The sequence below is a fragment of the Mustela putorius genome, unplaced genomic scaffold (assembly GCF_011764305.1).
Source record: "Mustela putorius furo isolate JIRA1106 unplaced genomic scaffold, ASM1176430v1.1 tig00000867_pilon_pilon_pilon, whole genome shotgun sequence".
In the NCBI taxonomy this organism is placed as follows: Eukaryota; Metazoa; Chordata; class Mammalia; order Carnivora; family Mustelidae; genus Mustela; species Mustela putorius.
Window position 1 is genome coordinate 863,981 of NW_025421501.1, and position 22,029 is coordinate 886,009.

Consider the following 22,029-nt stretch of genomic DNA (forward strand, 5'->3'; position numbering starts at 1 on the left):
AAACAGATGTTATCACCCCCGTGGTACAGCTAGATAATGAAGTTCGGGGGGGGCTTACGGAATTTGCTCGAACAGGTCCCAAGGCCAGAGGTGAAGGGAGGACTCGACTACGACCCTCTCACCAGACCCCGAAGCCGACCTCCACACGCACCTGCTACATCCTGAGATACTCTTGATGATTCCACACCCCGGGGAGGGGGCTCGGGGACAAGAAACCCCGAGTCTACCGGTCCTCCCACTTGACAGCCAACAGAGTAAAACTGCCACTGATCAGACTGGAGGGAGGAGGCCGAGTCCCAAGACCCGCTTTCTCTCGACGATCCCGTGTGCAAGAAGCATCCCAAACGTGACTTGAAATGGCAGCGCGCGGGGACCGCAGTCCAGCCCTGCCCCGAAAACCTCTGGGAACCGAGGCGCGGCCTCTTTTCCGGGAGAGTTGGCCACACCGTGCTCTTCGCGATTCTCGAGGGAACCTCAGGCCTCCGACCTCCAGCCCGGCACTCTCCCGCCCGCCCAGGAGCGAACAACGCCAGCCGCAGCCCTTTCCTTCCGCGTCTCGCCCTCCGGAAGTGACGTACAGGAAGCGGCCCCGTTCCCACGGGGGGGGCGGGGAAGGAAGATGGCGGCCCCCAGCAGCCGGTGAGGAGAGAGGAGGACACGGGCTTCCCGGGGAGCGGCCGGACTGTTCCGTTATGGCCGCATCCCCGCACACTCTTTCCTCACGCCTCCTGACAGGTACGGCACCCGTCCTTGGGCACGACTTTGGGAAAATTCTCATCCTGTGGCCACGTGCAACGCCGTGGTTCCGGCTGGCTGCAACCTTGGGAGCCCTTGACGAGGTCGGCTGGGCTCCGGTGGGGGGGAAGTGACCTCTGGAGCAACCTGAAGTGAAGACACTGTGGCGCTAGGGACTAGTCTTGCACTGTGGTCCCAGTGGTCCTCACCGCCTCCGTCCCCTTCCCCCGGAGGGGTGGTGTCCGGGGCTGCTTTCGGTTTTCCCAGTGGAGGCTGGTGGAGAGGATGGAATAGAACCTCGGGGTCCCCACGAGTCTCTTGGTTTGTCAGAGTCTCAGTTCCTCGTTACAGGTATAAGTTACTTGTACGCTCCCTTGTAAGGACTGGCGAGCGCTTTGCCCTCACTCAGAAGCCTTGTTCCAATACAGCGGGGTTGTGCTGACAAGGATGATGTTGTCACGATAAAGATAAAATGATACAGAGATGACAACTGTAGATAGTGGGCTACAGTTACCCTCTCAAACTTTAGGGTTTCTACCATGAGCGTGGGCCCTGGTACCATCCTCGCACTTGAAGGACCTGTAACGACCACATGTTCAGTATGGTAGGTGCTGCCGTGACTTGGTCTCAGCTGAAGTGTCACCTTTTCAGAGATGCTTACCCTGACCACCCTATTTAAGGTAGAGCCCCTCTTTTCTCACATCACTCTTATTTCTTTTCCCATGGTTAGCATAGTCTGTGATTTTTTTTTTTAAGATTTTATTTCTTAGAGCATGATGGAGTGGGGAGGGAGCAGAGGGAGAGAGAGAAGCAGGCTCCCCGCTGAGCAGGGATTTCCCCAAGTGAGGCTCCATCCCAGGACCCCAGAACTCATGACCCGAGCTACCTAGGTGCCATTGTAATTGTTTATTTATATATAGGTTTATTATGTGTTTCTCCCAACTAGAATGTAAAACCCTGTGAAGGTTAGGGTCAGTTCCTCTCGGGCTGGTCTCTGTGCCCCCCCGGCCCAAAACAGTACCTGGTTTATACTGTGGACTCTCAGTCATTGTCCATTAATCGTATTTGTCCATTCATTAGAGTGATTAATTAAAGAAATGTTAAAGAGGAGGTTAGGGATTGTTTTTATGTTAGTAAAGTAGTTTTTATGATAAGTGGCTGTGTGAGGAATGTGTTGCTTCTGGTTTGTGTTGGACATGGGTAGGAGATGCCAGGGACTCCTCTTTGGTCAAATCCCGTTTTTTTCTTTCTTTTTCTTTTTTTTAAGATTTTATTTATTTATTTGACAGGCAGAGATCACAAATAGGCAGAGAGACAGGGAGAGAGAGAAGGAGGAAGCAGGCTCCCTGCTAGGCAGAGAGCCCAATGCGGGGCTCAATCCCAGGACCCTGAGATCATGACCTAAGCCGAAAGCAGAGGATTTAACCCACTGAGCCATGAAGGCGCCCCTCAAATCTGGGTTTTAGGCCTCACCTACCACACGCTGTTGGCAGCACAGAGCACTGTTGATCACAGTGACTCTGAAACTCCTTTCTTCCTTTTCTCTTATCATGTTGTTATTTTATGGGCCTGTTTTGGCTGTGTAATCTCAGGCCGTATCATTTGTGTTTTCTGGAATTGAGTTTACTCATCTATAAAATGAGGCAGTTGAACGAGATGATCTCAAAGGTCCTTTCTGGTTCAAAAAGAGGGGAGGAGAGTGGGAAGCGGGAGGGAGTAGAGATGAAACAAGAATGGCCATGGTTTTAATAATTGTTGAAGCTGGGTCTGAAATTTTTCATAATGAAAAGTTTTTTTTTTAAAAAAAGGTCTGTGATTCCTTTTTCTGTCATCCCTGACTGTGAGTGTGCTTTGATCATGACCCTAGGCGCTGATTCTCAGAGAGCTCATCCTTGCTTAGCGCTTGAATTGTTACCTCTATTGGGAGGTTTTCCGGTGTACATTCCTCTGCCTTTCAGTCCTGTACTTGTAGCTTCTTAGAAGAATAGTCTCACTTCACTGCTCAGAGTTCCCCAGTTCTAGTAAGTTGGCTGTACATGGTTTGGTGCTGCATCAGTCTTTTTCAATGCTGGTACGAAGCTTCCTGAAACCATGAACACAGCTTCCCAAAAAATCTGCTAGTAAGTGGCCTGTACAAACTGCTAGGATCCACTTGAAATATCATTACAGGAATCTGATATGGAAGCACCATGGCGGGAAGGGGTGGCAGAAAGGCAACATGTGACTGTATCAGGTATCTAGCGGTTGTGCTGCTTTTGCTTCTAAAAATTCAAAGTATGTTATCGCCATTAAGAGAAATTCAGGATCTACCGTTACATGTCTGTGCACCACATTTACAAAGCTCTACCATTGTGACTCAGTGTGGTGTTGAATGGTAGATATGGTCACGTTTCCAGATTTTGAATGTTAGCTCTTTAAGCTCTGGGTATCTTCAAACCTACATTTGTTTACACAGAGCTGAAATGTCTTTCATTTTCTAAGCACTGATTCATGGAAATGGAACATGTTTTGACTGAATGAAGTGTTTTCATCATTTAAAAGTGCAGTTTCCAGCTGTTTTTTTTTTCCTTAACTACTATTCTCTAAAATCTCATTTTGACCCACTTAACCTTGAGAGTTATTTTCCAATGTGGTTCTGCCCTCCCAGCAACTTGTATTTCTCATTGGACCAAATGACCTTGGAACTGGTTTTGAAATTAAGGCCCAAATAATAAAACTTTGATGTTTCTTGATATAATCTCTTATCTATATATTTTTATTTTATTTATTTGAGAGAAAAAGAGAGTACACGCATGCACATGAGCAGGGGAAGGGGCAGAAAGAGAGAGAGAGGGAGAAGCCGGTCCCCCACTGGGTAGGTAGCCTGAAGGATTTTGGGGGGCTCGATCCCAGGACCCCGGGATCATGACCTGAGCCAAAGGTAGATCCTTAACCAACTGAGCTACCCAGCCACCCCCCCCCCACATGATCTTGTATTATTAAAATCCTGTCTTCCCAAAGAATAATGTCAAGACAAAAGAAGAAAATTGTACACTGTCAAACAAAGCAAGCAAACCCTTGGATATCAATTTATTTGAAAGGAAATTTCAGAGGACCGATTTCAGTGCTGTTGTTCCTACCTGTATGCATGTGCAGGCAATGCATATACATATATATGGAAAATAAGCATTTCCTAATTAACTGAAGTTGGAGAGTATGACTCCATTGAGGAAGTGAGTTTCCTCCAGTCTAAGATAATCGCCATGTATCCAGAGGGGCAGTGATCCTTCCGAGTAAATTACGTAGAAAATCCAGTCATCAAACATGATCTCACTGCTGTAGAGAAAGTGCTCTGCCAGCTGTTGTAGCAGAGGTGAGGAAAGGAGAATCCCTGCCATCAAGTACCCAAAACTATGGTGATGGAAACAGTTGACAAGAAGAAGTGCCATAAAAAAGGTAGAGTGGTTGAAAAGAGACTTCGGAAATTTAACAGGCAGAGAGTGGAGGCAAGGCACAGCCAGCCAGAGAAGCATCAACAAAGACAAACAAATTGTGAAATGTGTGGTGTGCTGAGTGGAGAGTGATAGTTATAGGTACATAGTTATACTATGTATATGACTATGTACATAGTTGTACATAGGTACATAGTTACAGGTACATGTGTGGGTGAGTAATGTCTATCCTGGGTTTCTCACAGAAGACCCACCAATCACAACCCGTCCTTCTGGAGGTACTGGGAGAACAGTCGGAAGCAGGCATGATGACCCAGGAAATGAGTCAAAGCTTAGAAATTACCCCCATAATTGCATTTCCCTGGGGACAGTATGCAGTGGGACATGATTGTCTTAAAGTGGCTAGACACAGCAAGAGGAGAGGCATGAAGGTGGCGGAGAACAAGAAAGACTTTGGGTCATGGAAGCCACGGGACCATCACCTACATGGCCTGACACAGAAGCATTGGGTTATCACATTTGAGAGGTTTGGTTTGATTAAAAGCCAGATTCAGCTCTATAGGCTTCTTCCTGCCTAGATTGATAGACCCAAACTTCACTGAGGATGCTTTCCCCTCCCTTTTGGTTAGTTGTCTTACCCAGCATGGCCCCAGCATTCATCTGAAATGTATTTTCCCGTTTACTGTCACTTACTGAGAAAACCTATGTTTCTCATTTTCCACTATCTTTGGAAGTGATTGAACTGATTGTTTTATATTTTTCTCAAAAAGATCTACAGTGTGGTCATCTCAGCATTTCATATAATAAAAGCATAATGATCCCAAAATGAAAAATTGCCCCATCCCTGCAGAAGAATTCCTCTTAGTGAATTGAGCTGATACGTGGTGGTGATTTCATGAATCCGATCAGAGGTCTGACCCATCGCACGTGCTTACAGTGGTGGCTGGCTTTGCTCCTGGGTAGGCGCAGTCAGCATTTGGTGAGAAGCACTAAGCCTATGAACCTTGTCTTCCCCTTCTTTCTATTACAGGTCGGGTAGGAGGATGTGTCCGGTATCTAGAGAGAAGAGCGATGCAGGAATCCCCTCACACATTCGTGCATCTTTTCAGGAGCGTCAGTAAGCAGTGGATTACATTTCAGCACTTGACCTTCCTCAGGCGCATGGTATGTTCGGAAGACCATCGCCTCTCTGCCGCTGTCTGCCTTTCCTTTCCTTGTGTGAGGGAATTTGAAAAATTCCTGTGAAAAGAAGAGTTGTAAGAAGTACCGCTTGGAAAAGACTTTTATTTCGTGTCCTCTTGAGTTTATCCAAAACTTTAATTCCTTGTTTTGATTATCCTTAACTGAAACCAGAGTCGTCCTGGCATTTGAGGTTAAAAGTATGATCTTGAACTTACTGATTAAGTTTGGAGAAAGATTGAAAACTTCTGGCATATTTCACCTAGGAGAAAATTAGGAAAAGCTGAACCATTATCATACATCTCTTTAAATTCTTTAAAGTTCTGTGAATATATCAATGATACAGAAATAATTTAACAGGTTGACCTTCCTGTTTTCCTACATCAGCAGTGCATCTGAAAGTCTTTTAAATGCATGCACCTCTGAGTAGACTCAAGGAAATTGAGATTTTAGAATTTGCTAGGTATTTTATAGTGGGCATTACTCCTATGTCCTAGGCCTCTAGGTTGGCTTCATGATCCTGTGGGCGACGTGGTAGCTTATTCTTAATTACCAGTGAGGATATTTGCCATTAAATAGAAAAGTATAGAATGGAGAAATATTAACTAAAAACTCAAAATTGATGCAAGCATGAACATTTAGCAAGTTCATAATCTCAAATCTGATTTGATGCTTCTCTTTTTTAACTTAGAATGCCTACTCTAATGTAAAAAATATAAAATTAACTTAAAATCTTAATGAAGCTCATCATTTTTTTTAAGATTTTATTTATTTATTTGACAGAGATCACAAGTAGGCAGAGAGGGAGGCAGAGAGAAAGCAAGGGAAGCAGGCTCCCCACTGAGCAGAGAGCCCGATGTGGGGCTCGATCCCAGGACCCTGGGATCATGACTGGAGCTGAAGGTAGAGGCTTTCACCCACTGAGCCACCCGGTACCCCTGAAGCTCATTATTTTGGTAAGGGATTTACATTTCCAGGAAATGTTCAGATTTCTTAAGTTGGGGATCAAGGATAGTTAGTATTTAGAAGAGAAACTCAAGGATGTATAATGCCTTTCTTACATACACAGAATTCTGGGCTCCTTCATGAGTTCTTAATTCCTTTCAAGTCTTTGTGATATAACAAAAGAGTCTCTTAAGTGGTTATCAGAGTAGGTGGCTCCAAGAACCAGGGCCACTTACAACTAACTGGTTGTTGACTCTTTTTTTTTTGACAGAGATCACAGAGTAGGTGGCGAGGCAGGCAGAGAGAGAGAGAGAGGAGGAAGAAGCAGGCTCCCCGCTGAGCAGAGAGCCCCATGTGGGGCTCGATCCTAGGACCCTGGGATCATGACCTGAGCTGAAGGCAGAGACTTTAACCCACTGAGCCACCCAGGCGCCCCTGGTTGTTGACTCTGTTGCTTTATTTCTGAGCCTTGGTTTTCTCTTCTATAAGTTAAAGAAGGAGATACTGATAATGATCCGGCTTCCTAAATAGACTTTTTAAGAAGCACAGATAAGATATATATATACTTTATAGACTATGAAGACCTATATTATGTAAAACTACACAGTGCCTCACTAGGTTAGTAATAGTTACTGCTGCTTGCTGGCAAACCATAGAGGCTGTCAGATGGTAAAGCTCTCGTTCTTTCCACAGACACAGTGCTTTCCCGTCCCTGAGCCCTAAAGTGTTCCCTGATGCCGTGCCCTTCTCTGCACTATTTGCCTAGAAGCGTGGAAAGTCACCAGGTTGACTTGGGAGAACTTCCTTTTTTTCCCACTGTATTTCGTACCTTTTTAGGGATCGTGTTGGAGGGAATACGAAATTTATTTTTCTTTCAAAGAACTTAATATGTCCAGGATTTTCTAAACCATAGAATTAAGAACCATCTTAGGTTCACTGTACCTCTTAGTGTAGTTGTTTCCATTTAACAAACACTCAAATATTTGTTAATTCAGCACGTATTTACAAAGGTATAGGGGATCCACTATTGTAACAGACTGATGGGAGGTGTAGCTCAACAACGATATAAGAGCATTTGGGGCCTTGGGTTTATAGTAACACGTACTTTCCTTATTTAGTATGTCACACAACTGAACAGAAGCCTCAACCAGCAAGTAAAACGGAAGCCAGAACCTGTGGCATCTCCTTTCCTTGAGAAAACACCTTTGGGTCAGGCCAAAGCAGAAATCTGTGAAATGAGACCTCTTCCGCCCCCCAGCCTACCTTTATCCAGAAAGTCAGGTGAAAAAGAATTGCTCGAACTGGAATCGGCCTCCATAGTTGAAGGCTCGCTAGATGTGGAGACAGAGACAAAGGATGAAAAGCACTGGAAAGAGATGAAGTTGCATCTGGACGATTTGCCGGGAATTTTGGCGCGGCTGTCCAAAATCAAACTCACAGGTACCTTGTTTTTCTGCGGCAGTCAGGTTCTTACTCGAAACTTTATTTTTAGTTAAACGAAATGCTGATTTTATTACTGCACCAAAAGGAATATCTTGAGACTACCCGTCTTCTATTAGTATTTTTTAATTTCTCTTTGATTTACTTGGGATTCAAAATCAGCTTTTCCGAATTCTGTTTACACAGAACTGTAAATAGTTTTGAAGTAAACACATTGTACTAAAACTAGTTTTTTTTATTTGCAGTTAAAGTAGAATGCCTATCCTGCTTATTTTCTTGTCTTTTGTGTCCTTATGCCTACTCTCCTTTAAAGATGACAGTGGGGTAATGAGTTGTGTTTTGAGTTCTAAAAACAAAAAGGCCTGCACGCCTGTGGCCACGGGGACTCCGAGCACTCTGCTGGGTTTTGCTTCTCGTAGGGCCTCTGGGATGGTCCCAGGCATGCTGAGACTAGAGTGTATCTCTGGAACCAGATTATGTGGCCTCAGGTCAGTGAACTGTACCAAATTTTACTGTACGCATTAGGTATTAAGCCGTAACAATGTTATTCGGTTGTCTTTGCATCTGTGAGTCAGGCAAAGCTTTATGGTCATCATCCTGTCTCAGAGCTAAACTTAGAAGTAGCTTATTCTGGGCTAACTGTGTTCACAAGGTACGTCCTGGGACATTTTGCAGCTTGAGGACCCCGCCTCTCTTTCTTGTTGGACGAGAATAGGGAGAAGAAATACAGAGGGGGAATAAAAAGCTAAACCAGGTACTCTTTGAGGAAAGAAGTGGAAAGCAGTGTCACTGAGTCAACATGGCGAAATGAACAGATGAGACAGAGAGGCTTTGGAGAGTAGAGAAGACCAGGGAAAGAGTGGTGTGTGTGTGTTTTTCCAGACAGTTGAATCTTGAGGTATATCAGGTAACTTCTTTCCTCAGGGACCAAAGCCACTTAAAATCTTTTTTTTTTTTTTTTTGTGGGAGTCGGGGATGGAAAACGGGCATAGAAAGTTTGCCAGATAGAAGAACATAGTAAGACTTACCTTGTGTAACTCCAGAACAGTAAGGCTAATTCCAGGTGCCATCCTTGAAAACAGGCCTCCGTGCTTTATGGCAGCCGAGGAACCTTTCAATGAAAAGTTATCTTTTGTCATTTATACAAATGGCGTGTGATGTTGCTGCCATGGTAAGAATGACTACAGATGTCGTCATCGTAAGGATGTCACCCAAAAAATGAGTCCCCTCAGTCTGAAGGCAGCAGAAGTGATCTATATCGACAGCAGGAGCCTCTTGCTTCGTGTGCACATCATGGAACGTGTGCTCAGGTCCGCATCCCGCTCTTGCTCCGCAGACGGCTTCTCCCTCACCGCCCCATTCCTGGCGGTGATACCAGCCTTCTTTGCTTCTCCCAGATGTGGGAGACCTTAGCCTTATTCTTTATTCTTGGCTCTCCAGTCTCCCTTCATCTCTAGTCCTACATCCCGCTGTTAGCATTGGTGTCCCTTGTAACGCCCGTGAGATGACTCATCCCCGTTACTGAAGCTGCCGTCCTAGCTCAGGTCCAAAACATAGGCGACCTCTGGTTACTGCAGCCGGTTGTCTCCAACTCTCTCCTGCTGGACCAACTTCCCTAAAACATTGCTTTCACATATTCCTTACCTACTCAAGAGTCTGCTGTCCTTTTGTTTTGCTTCCTGACACAACTCTACCTGGCTTTAGAGAAAAGCTGTGATCTGGAATGATCAAACTCTTCCCCATAAACAGACTCCTCCTCCCACCCCAACCTTGTCAGTTAGGCCAGGCCTTCCACCCACCATACCCATTCCTCCTGCCACCATGGGAGACCGGTCTGCCCCTCTTATATCCATTCACGGCTTCTCCGTTAAGCCTTCTCTTGTCTTGGCCGGACTCTTCTCAAAACTTGGAATCTGACTTTGAGGCCCGGCACACTTGAGTTCAGATCCTGGCTAGGACATTTACTAGTCAAGCAAGCCCTTGGGCATTTTCTCAGCCTTGTTGAGACAATTCTCTCACCTATAGAATAGGAACAATGATAAATCCTCGAAGCGTTAAATCACATAATGTGTTCAAAGTACCCAACAGCAGGCCTGACACAAGGAGCACCTCAAAGGTTAGTTTCCAAATAATTACAGGTAAACCGTATGCTTGTCTATGTAATGTATATTCCCTAAGTTGTTCGAGGCCAAAAATCTTGCCATCTCTGTGTTGAGTACTGAGGTCTCTGAGTCCAAGTGCTTCTCACTTGGAAGGACTTGCCGTTAGAGGGAACATGAGAAATTGAAGTTGTCCAGAGTAGGACAACTGCAAGGAAGAGGGGATATGGAAACCTTATCCCTTGGGGAACGAGATTGTTTGGCTTGGGAGAGAGAAGGGAGGAGGGAGAAGGAAGACAAGAGATGGGAGACTGGCCGTGTTCAAGTAGCAACAGCTCCTGTGATTCAAAGGAGCAGTGCTGCTGATGTCCCGTCGGGAGCACAGAACAGGGAGATTGCATTTCAGCAGCACGAAGGAGAGCTCACAGGAGAACGATTGGATGGGGGAAATGGGCTGCCATGTGAGGCCGTGATCCTTGTCCATTGGAACCATCCAGGTAGAAGCCGATTATCTTTGAGGGAAGGGATCCCTGCGTTGTGTAGTGGGCGGAACTCGATGACACTAGGAGCCGGTCTCCCTTCAGTATTTGTTGTGTGTCCGCCTTGTACCTTTGTGCAAGATGCTGGTGATACGGAGACAGCAGGATTTCTATCCTCAAGAAGAGGCTGATCATGTGGTGGGGGGAGTTTTGTAGGCATACAGGTAAAACAACTGCGGTCAGATGCCTCTGAGTTTCAAACCCAGAACTTCTAGTAACCTTCGTGACCTTGGGTCGTTAACCCTGAGTTCAGTAGTTTATCTGTAAGGTAGAGATAACAGTACTCCTGTAGCCTTATCTTAAGATTAAATGAGATAATGCGTGTGAGACCTTGAGGTGCCCAGCACCTTGTAGTTGCTAAATTAGCTATTATTAACACTCTTACTCTTACTCTGACCATGCTTAGGGCAGTTGGTGTTCTGAGTGTTGTAGCAGCTGCATAGGGCAGAGTGGGGCCCCAGGGAAGGGAGTGTTGTTTCTGCCTGTGAAGGGGGTTGAGGTGAATGAGTGCTTACTAGGTACAGAAGGCAAGGATTGTATGTAAGCAGAGGGAGGAGGCTTTGGAAAGGCAAAGAAGCTGGATGCATCCTGGCATATTCTGGAAACTGTGGATACCAAGAGGAATGCAGCAGGACCTGCGTGTGGTCACTGGGAGTCTGAAAGTTCGGCAGGGCCATAGTTCCACACTGGCATGCATTTCATGCTCAGAAGCTTGGCTCTTATGCCCAAGCAGTGGGAATTTCTGGAAAGTTCTTTGGAGAAACACACAGTCACTTTGTGTTCTGTCTCATTTATTTATTTTTTTTAATTTTAATTTTAATTTAATTTTAATTTTAATTACTACCCCAGTATTATGAACTTACGGCGATAAAAATTCAAATAATACAGAAGCATGTATCCAAAACTGAAAAAGTACCCTTTCCAGCCATTCTAGATAAAAACCCTGCTTGAAATGTAGCCTCTTCTACATGCATGTAAATAGAAAGATCTATAGCCATGGATATGGTTGTACATTTTAACAGAAATAGGATCATCACACACACACACACACAGAGTTTTGCAGTTTGCTACTTTCTCTTAGCAGCATAACTTCCAGTGAAAGTGTTTGCCACTGTGTACCCTTCCATTAAGTAGAACTGCCGTTTTTTTGCTTACCTCATCCTCTACCGCTAAACACGCAGGGTGTTTCCAGCATGTGGGAATCCGATTCCCTCTGTATCCGGTGCTTGTGCATAAGCAGTCTTTACCGGTTTTTGTTCTAGGGTAACGGAAAAAGATTTTTATGTCTCTTAGGTTTCATATTTTAAGTCATAATGGGATTTAGCATCTTTTTCTCTATCTTGATCATTTGTGTTTTCTCTTCTTTGTTTCTTATACTCTCAGTCATTTCTTACTTGTATTTTTTTGTGCTGTTTTGTGTTCTGTTTTATTTTGTCCCACTGAGATATTTAACTTTTATGTATTGGATAGATTTTTTTTTCTGCCCTGTGGTTATAAAAACATTCATTCATGTTTTTTCCTGGTACTTTTCTGTTTTTTTATCGTATTCTCTAAGGTTTGGGGAGCATGTCGAATTGAGTTCCATGGAAGGAGTAGGATTGATTAAGAGATCTGTGATATTGGCTAATTGAGCAAGGGGTGCCTGTTCTTGTAAATAAAGCTTTATTGGAACACAGCCATTTCCACTTGTTCTGCACTGATGGCACACTGCTGACGTCACACATGGGCGGAGCTTAGTGACTTATAGAAGACTTATGGCCTGGAAAACCTGAAGCAGTTCCTACCTGGCCCTTTAGAAGGAGAGACCTGCTGAGCCCAGCTGTCGAGCATGGGCCAGTGAGAGGCAAGCATGATGACTAGCACACCAGTGGCAGTCGGCTGTGACCGGCTTGGGCTTCACTAAGGCTGTGGTGGGTCAGGAGGAGAGGGGAGAGAAGGGGACAGAGAGAGATTGAGGAAGTAGAATGAACAGACCTTACGGAGAGTTTGGGAGTGCTGGGGGAGTGCTGGGGGAGTGCTGGGGAGGCCTGAAATAAAAGGTTAGGACACAGAGCAGCAAAGAGTTTGGCTGCCACGAAGCAAGCACTCTCCAGTTCTCTGGGCCCCGTGCTCCTGATTGTCGCACACCTGAGCCAGTGCTCTCAGAGAGAGCACGGTGTAGTGACCTGTGGGCCAGAGTCCCTGCATTCAGATCCTGGCTCTTACTAGTTGAGTGACCTTGAGCAAGTTCCATAAAAAAAGAAAAAACCACAACCACCCTGTGTGCTATGGTTTACCCACCTGTAAACTAGAGCTAATGGTAGCTGCTTTAAACTACATATAAGTGATAGGTTAAGAGCTATACACTTATCTCTTATTTTTCCTTAAGGATTTTATTTATTTGTCAGAGACAGAGAGAGAGAGAGCGCACAGGCAGGCAGAGTGGCAGGCAGAGACAGAGGGAGAAGCAGGCTCCCTGCCAAGCAGGGAGCTTGATGTGGGACCTAATCCCAGGATGCTGGGATCATGACCTGAGCCACCCATACACTTGTCTGTTAAAAGATAAATTCATTCCCTAGGTGCTGTCACAGGCATTTTTTTAAAGGATTTTATTTATTCATTTGATAGAGATCATAAGTAGGCAGAGAAGCAGGCAGAGAGAGGAGGAAGCAGGCTCCCTGCTGAGCAGAGAGCCCGATGTTGGGGCTCCATCCCAGGACCCTGGGATCACGAACTGAGCTGAAGGCAGAGGCTTTGACCCACTGAGCCACCCAGGCGCCCCTGCCATAGGCATTTGAGTGTGAGATGATTAGCCTTGCTCTAGAAAACCTCCCAGCTTTCTTGTGTGGATCAGTGGTACTGGGAGGCTGAAGAGTGTGAACACCGATGGAAGAAACAGGTTTGATGCAGAGATGAGCTCAGTTTTGGTCTCATGGATTTTGAGCGGCTGCTGCATATCCTGGTGGAGAGGTTCAGTGGGCGGTTGGCCGTGGAGGACAGGAGCTCAGACAGGATATTGGGCTGCAAGATGTTGGGTCTTCAGCATGGCCCTCAGCCGTGAAGTGGAGGTGGCCAGCAAAATTGTCAGGGGCCGGTGTGTAGTGACCAGAACAGAAGACCAAGGTCGTTTGGGGGTGCATCCCCTTTTAAGGATTGGGTAGAGCATGTAACGGAGCCCGCGAGAAACTAACTGATCAGAGGAAGGGAAACAGGAAAGGGCTTAGTCACAGACACCAGAGGAGAAGACACAGTTCCTGAATGAAGTGATCAACACTTAAATGCTAGAGGTCTACTAAGATGGCTGGCCAGAAAGTATTTTATTTGGCCCTTAGGAAGTCAGTGTTGACTGACTGCTAAATCAGGAGATAATTGTTAGTGTTTCCTCTTCTTAAGAAGAGCCTTAAATGAGGTACTTGAAATGATTCATTTAGAAGAATTCCTTAAAGTTTATTTTCAGAATGCTCACTTCTTTGGGCACAGAACGAAAGTGTGGGAATTGGTTTAGGACCCATTTTTTTTGGCGGGAGGCCACACCTCTCTCTCCTTCACCCTGACTGTTGCTATCCTGCTTTTCCTTTCATGTACCTTACAGCGTTGTGTATCAGAACAGGCATTCTGGATGCAGGGTTTGATGTATAAAACATGGAGACTGGAATCTAAAGCTGCAATTAAATTGCTCATTTAACAGTACGTCATGTGTCAGTGTGCACTGAGTCTTCGGTTCCCACACATCCGCATGCTAATGAGCATACACTGCACACGTGTTCACATGACGCTTCCTGGCCGCTGTCCCCAGGGATTCCGATCCCGTAGGTCTGGGACAGGACCCAGAGATCTGCATTTCTGACAAGCACGCCAGATGATCTGATGCAGGTGGTCCCAGGCCACCCTTCAAGCAAGTGAAGTAGGTGTTGGGCAGGAAGAGGGCCGGTCGCAGACCCGATGGTCTGGCTGGATGTGGGGAGCGCACACCCTGTGAGAGCCAGAGCAGCCCTCGCTACCGCTGGCAGCAGGGAAAGCCAGCTGGGCAGGATCTGGACCACACAAGACAAGGATGCAAAAGCAAGATGTACTGAGGAAAAGGGGAGCAGCAGCCTCCCCTGCAACCACAGAAGGAGAAGTCCCAGGGCAGTAAATTTCCCCTCGTATCATTTTATATATTCCATGCCCCAGGTTTCTGGATGAGCTAATTGAATTAAAGTCATTTCCTTCTGCTTATTCCATTTAAAGAGGCAGCACCCTTTGGGTGACCCCTACCCCCTTATTTGACCTTTTACCTCCCTATTTAGTTTATTACTTGAATTCACACATGTCTTGGAGTCAGCAGGATTTTTTTTTTTTCTTAAAGAAAATCCCTGGTATCTATCAATTGATTTCTTTCAGACTCTTAACATCTTGGGCAATTCATTTATAGCTAATGATAGCCGGGGCAGAAATATCTGAGAGTCAGCGATCACTTTTATAGAACTAGTCTTTCTTTGCCTCCCTTTGTTTATAGCTGTAATATACCAACGATAATTAACCGTAGGATAAGTGAAGGACCATACAGTGACCCTACTTCTGTTTCATTTGTAGGATAGCGGGGTAGTCACAGACAGATGCCTTGACATTCATGCCAGGATCTGAGCCAAATGTTTGCTGGTGCTATACCATTTAAGGTTTTTTTTTTTCTATGAAAGGAAGTTAAGACTGAATTTATAAAGAAGCAGTAATGTCTCCCTTGAGTTTCTCTTGCCAACTGAGCTATTTACAATATGTTTTTGGAGTTTGTTGCAAGGACCACACCGGGTTGGAGAAATTTTATTTGGGTTAGGATCATAAGAGGCTTTGGTGACTCAACTGAGTTTATACTTAATATGGGCCAATAAAAAGCAGGGTTACCCCCCCCATAACATCTGTGCTGAAAAGCTACAACATGCTTTCTGAGACCAGAACACGAAAATAGATTGTTTGTTAGAACCAATAGATTATGCTGTTGATGGGACTGATACAAACTACAGTCTATCAATGTATAGATTTTTTCCCCCAGAGCCTAGAATGCTTTTTATTAAAAGAAAAAAAAACCCCACAAGAATAGAGGATACAGTTTTATTTTAGATTGCTTGTATATTAAAAGTCAAAGTCAGCTGGCTGCAGTCTTTGGCTCTCAGATACTATAAGGAATCTTTATATTGATTGAGTAGAATTATGATTTCCTGACTTTTCATTTATATTTTGAAATAATTGCCTTAATAATGATATGCTTATAAATGTTAAAATACTATCTTTATTGGTTACTTTTAGGAAACAAAATGGAAAATACAGATAAGCAAAAATGAAAAGAATGTTCAAAATAATAAGCATTTTGATGATTTTGGCATATTCTAGAATTTTTTTTCCATCCATCCTGTTCATATGTGTTTGCTTCTTAAGCAAATGTAAGACCACAATGTAAATGCTTTTTGTAATTTTAGTGAGATATTATTCTGTGCATATGTTTTGTGTCAGTATATTTGCCCTGTTTTGGGTTTTTTTTTTTTTTAGGATTTTATTTACTTATTTGACAGACAAAGATCACCAGTAGGCAGAGAGACAGGCAGAGAGAGAGGAAGTAGGCTCCCCGATGAGCAGAGAGCCCAATGTGGGACTTAATCCCAGGACCCTGAGATCATGACCTGAGCTGAAGGCAGAGGCTTTAACCCACTGAGCCACCCAGCTGCCCCTAATTTTAAGTTTTGAAAGTAGTGTTTTCTTTCTTTTTTTTTTTTTTAAGATTTTATTTATTTATTTGACAGGCAGAGATCACAAGTAGGCAGAGAGGCAGGCAGAGAGAGAGAGGAGGAAGCAGGCTCCCCACCGAGCAGAGAGTCCGATGCGGGGCTCGATCCCAGGACCCTGGGATCATGACCCGAGCTGAAGGCAGAGGCTTTAACCCACTGAGCCACCCAGGTGCCCCAAAAGTAGTGTTTTCTTATGAAGAAAACATGTAATATAAAAAGGTCCCCTTTGATCTGTGTAGGTAACTGTTTTGCACATGGTGTTTGAGCCTCTTCTGTGCACACCGTGCATCTCGGTAGAAACAGCACAGCCTCTGGACTGAGGCTGCCTGGGCTCCAGTCTCTGCTCTACCATTTATTGATTTTGTGATATGGACATGTATTTGTTCATTTCTGTAAGCCTCAGTTTCTTCATCTGTAAAATAGGATAATCCTGCCTCATGGGAGTGTTGTCAGGATTATGGGAGATAACACAAGTAAACAAGTACTCAGCCTAGCATACGGTAAAGGTTCAAGAAAGGTTCATCGTCTCTATGCTACATTATATATTATGTTAATGCGTACATAGTTTCTGATGTGTTTGTTTTATAAAAATAGGGTCATAAAACACATTTTGTTCAGTTATTTGGATTCTGCCCTAAACATTGTGTCACAGACAAGCTTCCTTATCCCTAAAGTTAAATCTTCCGCCTTTGTTTTCTTAAAGTTCCCTGTACTTCATAATGTGGATACATTAAATTTATTGAACCATTTCCTTTTTAATTGATATTTAGGTAGTCTGTGGCTTTTACTGCTAGTAATAATGATTTTTCATACCATGGTACATCTGTCCCTGTACACATTTATTTCTGAAAGAGCCTTAGACATGCGCTTTTGGTTTTTTTATTATTATTTTTTTTAATATTTTATTTATTTATTTGACACAGAGAGAGTGAGACAGTGAGAGAGGGAACACAAGCATGGGGAAGCAGGCTCTCAGTTGAGCAGGGAGCCCGATGCGGGACTTGATCCCAGAACCCTGGGATCATGACCTGAGCTGAAGGCAGAGACTTAACCCACTGAGCCACCAGGTGCCCAGTATGCTTTTGGTTTTGTTTTGCTTTGCTTTTTTTTTATGCTTTTCGTTTTTAATGGGTAGATAGCATGTCGTTGGCATGGCCGTATCGTAATTTATTTACCACCTTTTCCCCTTAGATTGTTTTCGGTTTTTGTGATTACAAATGGTGCTGTGATATCCGTGACCATTTTCCTCCGGTAGGCGCCTGCAGGGGCCTTGCTCAATCAAAGGCTATGCAGACTCTGTAAGTTTTAATTTTTCCTGACAGATTTCTCTTGAGAAAAGCTCCCAGCAGTCTACGCTATTACCAGATTAACCAACTCTCCACAGCTTCACCAAAAATGCTAGATAATACTGCATATTTAGAAATAACTCTACCTTTGTATCTTTAGGGTAAATACCCAGTAGTGCAATTGCTGGGTCATAGGGTAGTTCTATTTTCAACATTTTGAGGAACCTCCATCTTATTTTCCAGAGAGGTTGCACCAGCTTGCATTCCCACCAACAGTGTAGGAGGATTTCCCTTTCTCCACATCCTCGCCAGCATCTGTCATTTCCTGACTTGTTAATTTTAGCCATTCTGACTGGTGTGAGGTGATATCTCATTGTGGTTTTGATTTGTATTTCCCTGATGCTGAGCGATGTGGAGCACTTTTTCATGTGTCTGTTGGCCATCTGGATGTCTTCTTTGCAGAAATGTCTGTTCATGTCCTCTGCCCATTTCTTGATTGGACTATTTGTTCTTTGGGTGTTGAATTTGTTAAGTTCTTTATAGATTTTGGACACTAGTCCTTTATCTAATATGTCGTTTGCAAATATCTTCTCGCATTCTGTCAGTTGTCTTTTGGTTTTGTTAACTGTTTCCTTTGCTGTGCAAAAGCTTTTGATCTTGATAAAATCCCAATAGTTCATTTTTGCCCTTGCTTCCCTTGCCTTTGGCGATGTTCCTAGGAAGATGTTGCTGCAGCTGAGGTCGAAGAGGTTGCTGCCTGTGTTCTCAAGGATTTTGATGGATTGCTTTCTCACATTGAGGACCTTCATCCATTTTGAGTCTATTTTTGTGTGTGGTGTAAGGAAATGGTCCAATTTTATTTTTCTGCATGTGGCTGTCCAATTTTCCCAGCACCATTTCTTGAAGAGGCTGTCTTTTTTCCATTGGACATTCTTTCCTGCTTTGTCAAAGACTAGTTGACTGTAGAGTTGAGGGTCTATTTCTGGGCTCTCTATTCTGTTCCATTGATCTATGTGTCTGTTTTTGTGCCAGTACCATGCTGTCTTGATGATGACAGCTTTGTAATAGAGCTTGAAGTCCGGAATTGTGATGCCACCAACTTTGGCTTTCTTTTTCAATATTCCTTTGGCTATTTGAGGTCTTTTCTGGTTCCATATAAATTTTAGGATTATTTGTTCCATTTCTTTGAAAAAGATGGATGGTACTTTGATAGGAATTGCATTAAATGTGTAGATTGCTTTAGGTAGCATAGACATGTGCACCCAAATGTTTATAGCAGCAATGTACACAATAGCCAAACTATGGAAAGAACCTAGATGTCCATTAACAGATGAATGGATAAAGAAGATGTAGTATATATACACAATGGAATACTATGCAGCCATCAAAATAAATGAAATCTTGCCATTTGCGATGACTTGGATGGAACTAGAGGGTATCCTGCTTAGCGAAATAAGTCAAGTGGAGAAAGACAACTATCGTATGATCTCCCTGATATGAGGAAGAGGAGATGCAACATGGGGGGTTAAGGGGGTAGGAGAATAATAAATGAAACAAGATGGGATTGAGAGGGAGACAAACCGTAAGTGACTCTTAATCTCACAAAACAAACTGAGGGTTGCTGGGGGAGGGAGTTTGGGAGAAGGGGGACATTGGGGAGGGTGTGTGCTATGGTGAGTGCTGTGAAGTGTGTAAACCTGGCGATTCACAGACCTGTACCCCTAGGGATAAAAATATATGTTTATAAAAAATAAAAATAAATAAATAAAAGAAATAACTCTACCTATTTGGTGGGTGAAAAATGGCACTGGAGTGTTTAAATCTGTATTTTTAATTTTGTGATTTTGTATTTTCATTTAAATATTTCCCTTACAGGAAATGCATTTCAGCAACGGTAGAATTTGGAGTTAACCCCCCCAAAATTGTTAGTTTTTTCATTGGAATCTCTGCATATTTACTGATTAATTTGGGGACGGATTGAGATCTTTACGGTATATATCATCTTCGTCTATCCAGATCTTTTATGTCTCTCAGGTTTTATCGTTTTCTTTGAATAGATGACATATCTTTACTGATGATTTTGAAATAGCAAAATATATATTTTTTTTCAGTTGATGCTTGAGTTTTTCAGGTTTTCAGTCAAGTGACGATCAGGTTGTCTCTGTTTTTCCTATTTATACCGGTTATTTTATTCTCTGGCGTAATTGCGGCTTCATTCTGTTTCCCCGCTTGCTTTCCTCACTGTGGTTTCTGCTGCATTCAGAAAGACCCGTGAGGTGGGTCAGGTACGGCCCTGACTGCATTTGCTGCTGTCTGCTTTTGATCACCGCTCCTGACTTCCAGCCTTCTGCTAACGGCAGTGTCTGTTTCTGTATCGTTTTCTCAGTCCTTTTATTCTATTTCATGGCGTTCGTTTTTTCTGCCTTGTCCTCCTGCTATTCACAGAGTCCCTGTTATGCCCCAGATGTGCCCTTCCACGTGTCCAGAGAGGGGTGAGGGTCCCCCCACACACTCCCCGCTCCTGGGTCAATTCTCTGGGGGGAGCTTAGGGTCTGCTGGTTCTGTGATGCCTCTTCTTCAGAAATATATGTAACCTCTTTTTCTTCTGTGCTTTTTTTTTTTTTTTTTTAATGTTGTAGAGTCCTTTTTTTAAAGCTTCCAACTAGCCCATTTTCCCTCTCCTCATCTTAATCCATTCCTGAGGGAAGACGATTATTCCTGGCATCGGTCACACCCCCAAAAGTGTAAAGTCCAGGAGGACAGGCACTGTGTCTCTGCAGCCTTCCGGCCTCTGTGCCTCCAGCAATAGCGGGCACATAGTAGGTGCTCATTATGGACCAATTGAAGGAATGCACAGTCTGGTTTTTTTTCATCACCTGACAGTTTAATTTGGCATTGTTGGACTCCTCTTGCCTTTTAAGTTGGAGGATAGAGGTTACCGTTTTACATGACCAGTGTAAAGGTCCTGTGGCCCGAGGAGATACACAGGGAGCTAGCTACCAGCCAGGGAACTTTTTCTGGAAAGGTGTTTGGCTCTGTGTTTTTGAAATCACAGCACCAGCATCTTACTCCCCAAGTCTGGTTTTGAGTGTAGTCTGCCTTTGCTCTCCGCCAAGCCCCTGAGCTGCAGAATACACCCCGTGCCAGGGTGGGGTGTTAGTGGGTGTCATGCAACACTGGATTCAGGGGGCTGGAATGTTTCTTCCTAGTCTCAGGGAGAAGGATGTCAAGGCAGGGCCCTGCTTTCTTTTTGGTGTGACCACTTTACTCTGCCTCGATAAATACTCCTCCTGGGCCCGTCCCGCCCGTCGTCCTCCCTGGCCTCTGCCCCTGCCTCCCACCTCTCCGTGTTAGCAAGAAACTGTGGGTACCGTCAGACAGCCCTCCTTTCCCGTATTTTTCTGTTTCCTTCTTAGTTGTTACTTAGGGACTCTAATTTTTTGCCAGTCAGAAAATGAAAGTAGCAAGTCATTTCTCAGCAGCTGTCTTCAATTGAGTTTCCTCTGTGCTCTAGTTGACAAATAATTTCTTGAGGGTTTTAGTATATCCTCTCTGCCTAGTTTACTGCTGATGCAGCTTTTTCTCTGGTTTTTAGTTTTATTCACTCATTTCAGTTGGTTTCTGGTAGGGGTGGGCCATGAAGATGCCTTAGCCAATGTTCTAAGTTAGATGAAAAATATATGTATCTGGGCTATTCTGTTTTCTGATGATTTAATTATTTTATATCAGTTCAATGTTCATTAAATTGACTTTAAGTGTAAGATGCTATGGTAAATGTCAGAGGAATGTCAAGATGAATTTCATGAGGATGATAATCATTCTCAAAAAATATTGACAAATTTGGGCGCCTGGGTGGCTCAGTCATTGAGCATGTAGCCTTTGATTTCTGCTCGGGTCATGATCTCAGGGTTGAGGGACCAAGCCCTGAGTTGGGCTCCCTGCTTAGTGGGGAGTCTGCTTCTCCCTCTCCCTCTCTCTTAAATAAATAAATAAAATGTTTTAAAAAATTTATCAACACATTTAAAGAAGAGAAACAGGAAAAAAAATAAGGTTGAGAATGGGCTCAGCTGCACGTAACTGAAAACTTGAACAGTGACTTAAATCAAGGGTTTATTTTTCTCTGGCTTAGAGGAGTGCAAAATGATGAGTCTAGAGCTAGTGTTAAAGGATATTGTCAGCTTACCTGGCTCCTCCTTTTGGCTCTGTTATTTGCTTTGGCTTTTGTCCTCAAGACCCCAGAATGGCTGCCGTACCTCCGTGGTCATGCTGTACTCCAGGCTGAAAGAATGAAGAAGAGGGACTGTGTGGCAAGACAGAAACCTCCTTATAAGACTTTGTATTTTTATTTGGGAAGGAAAGCTCTTGATGGGAACTTCCCCTTAGGTCTCACTGGCCAGTACAGTACCAAGTGGCTACCTCCAGCTGCAAGGGAGGTTTTCAGATCTGGCATAATTCTTAGAGAAGTGAAACATGTAAAATCCAGCCCATCAACTGCTGGCAGCCAAGTTGTCTGTGTCCCCCCAGGACCCGCTGGGCTGTCTGAATATGCAGTCATCCCCTTCCAGGAAGAAGACACAGGGCTGCCTGCCTCTTCACCATAGGGTTTTCCCCAAGAAAACCCCCTATGCCGCCCAGTG

The 22,029-nt window shown here is 44.1% G+C and overlaps 1 protein-coding gene across 1 annotated transcript in view; it reads left to right on the forward strand.

Moving 5' to 3' along the window:
• Positions 1 to 575: 575 nt before the first annotated feature.
• The window catches only part of LOC101672166 (protoheme IX farnesyltransferase, mitochondrial), a 128,761-nt gene continuing 107,307 nt past the window's right edge, over positions 576 to 22,029 (forward strand). Inside the window, exons 1-3 of the mRNA XM_004760138.3 lie at positions 576 to 735; positions 5,197 to 5,330; positions 7,409 to 7,730. Coding sequence (XP_004760195.1) covers positions 693 to 735; positions 5,197 to 5,330; positions 7,409 to 7,730 — 499 coding nt within the window. The 5' untranslated portion in view covers positions 576 to 692. The remainder of the gene's footprint in view (positions 736 to 5,196; positions 5,331 to 7,408; positions 7,731 to 22,029) is intronic.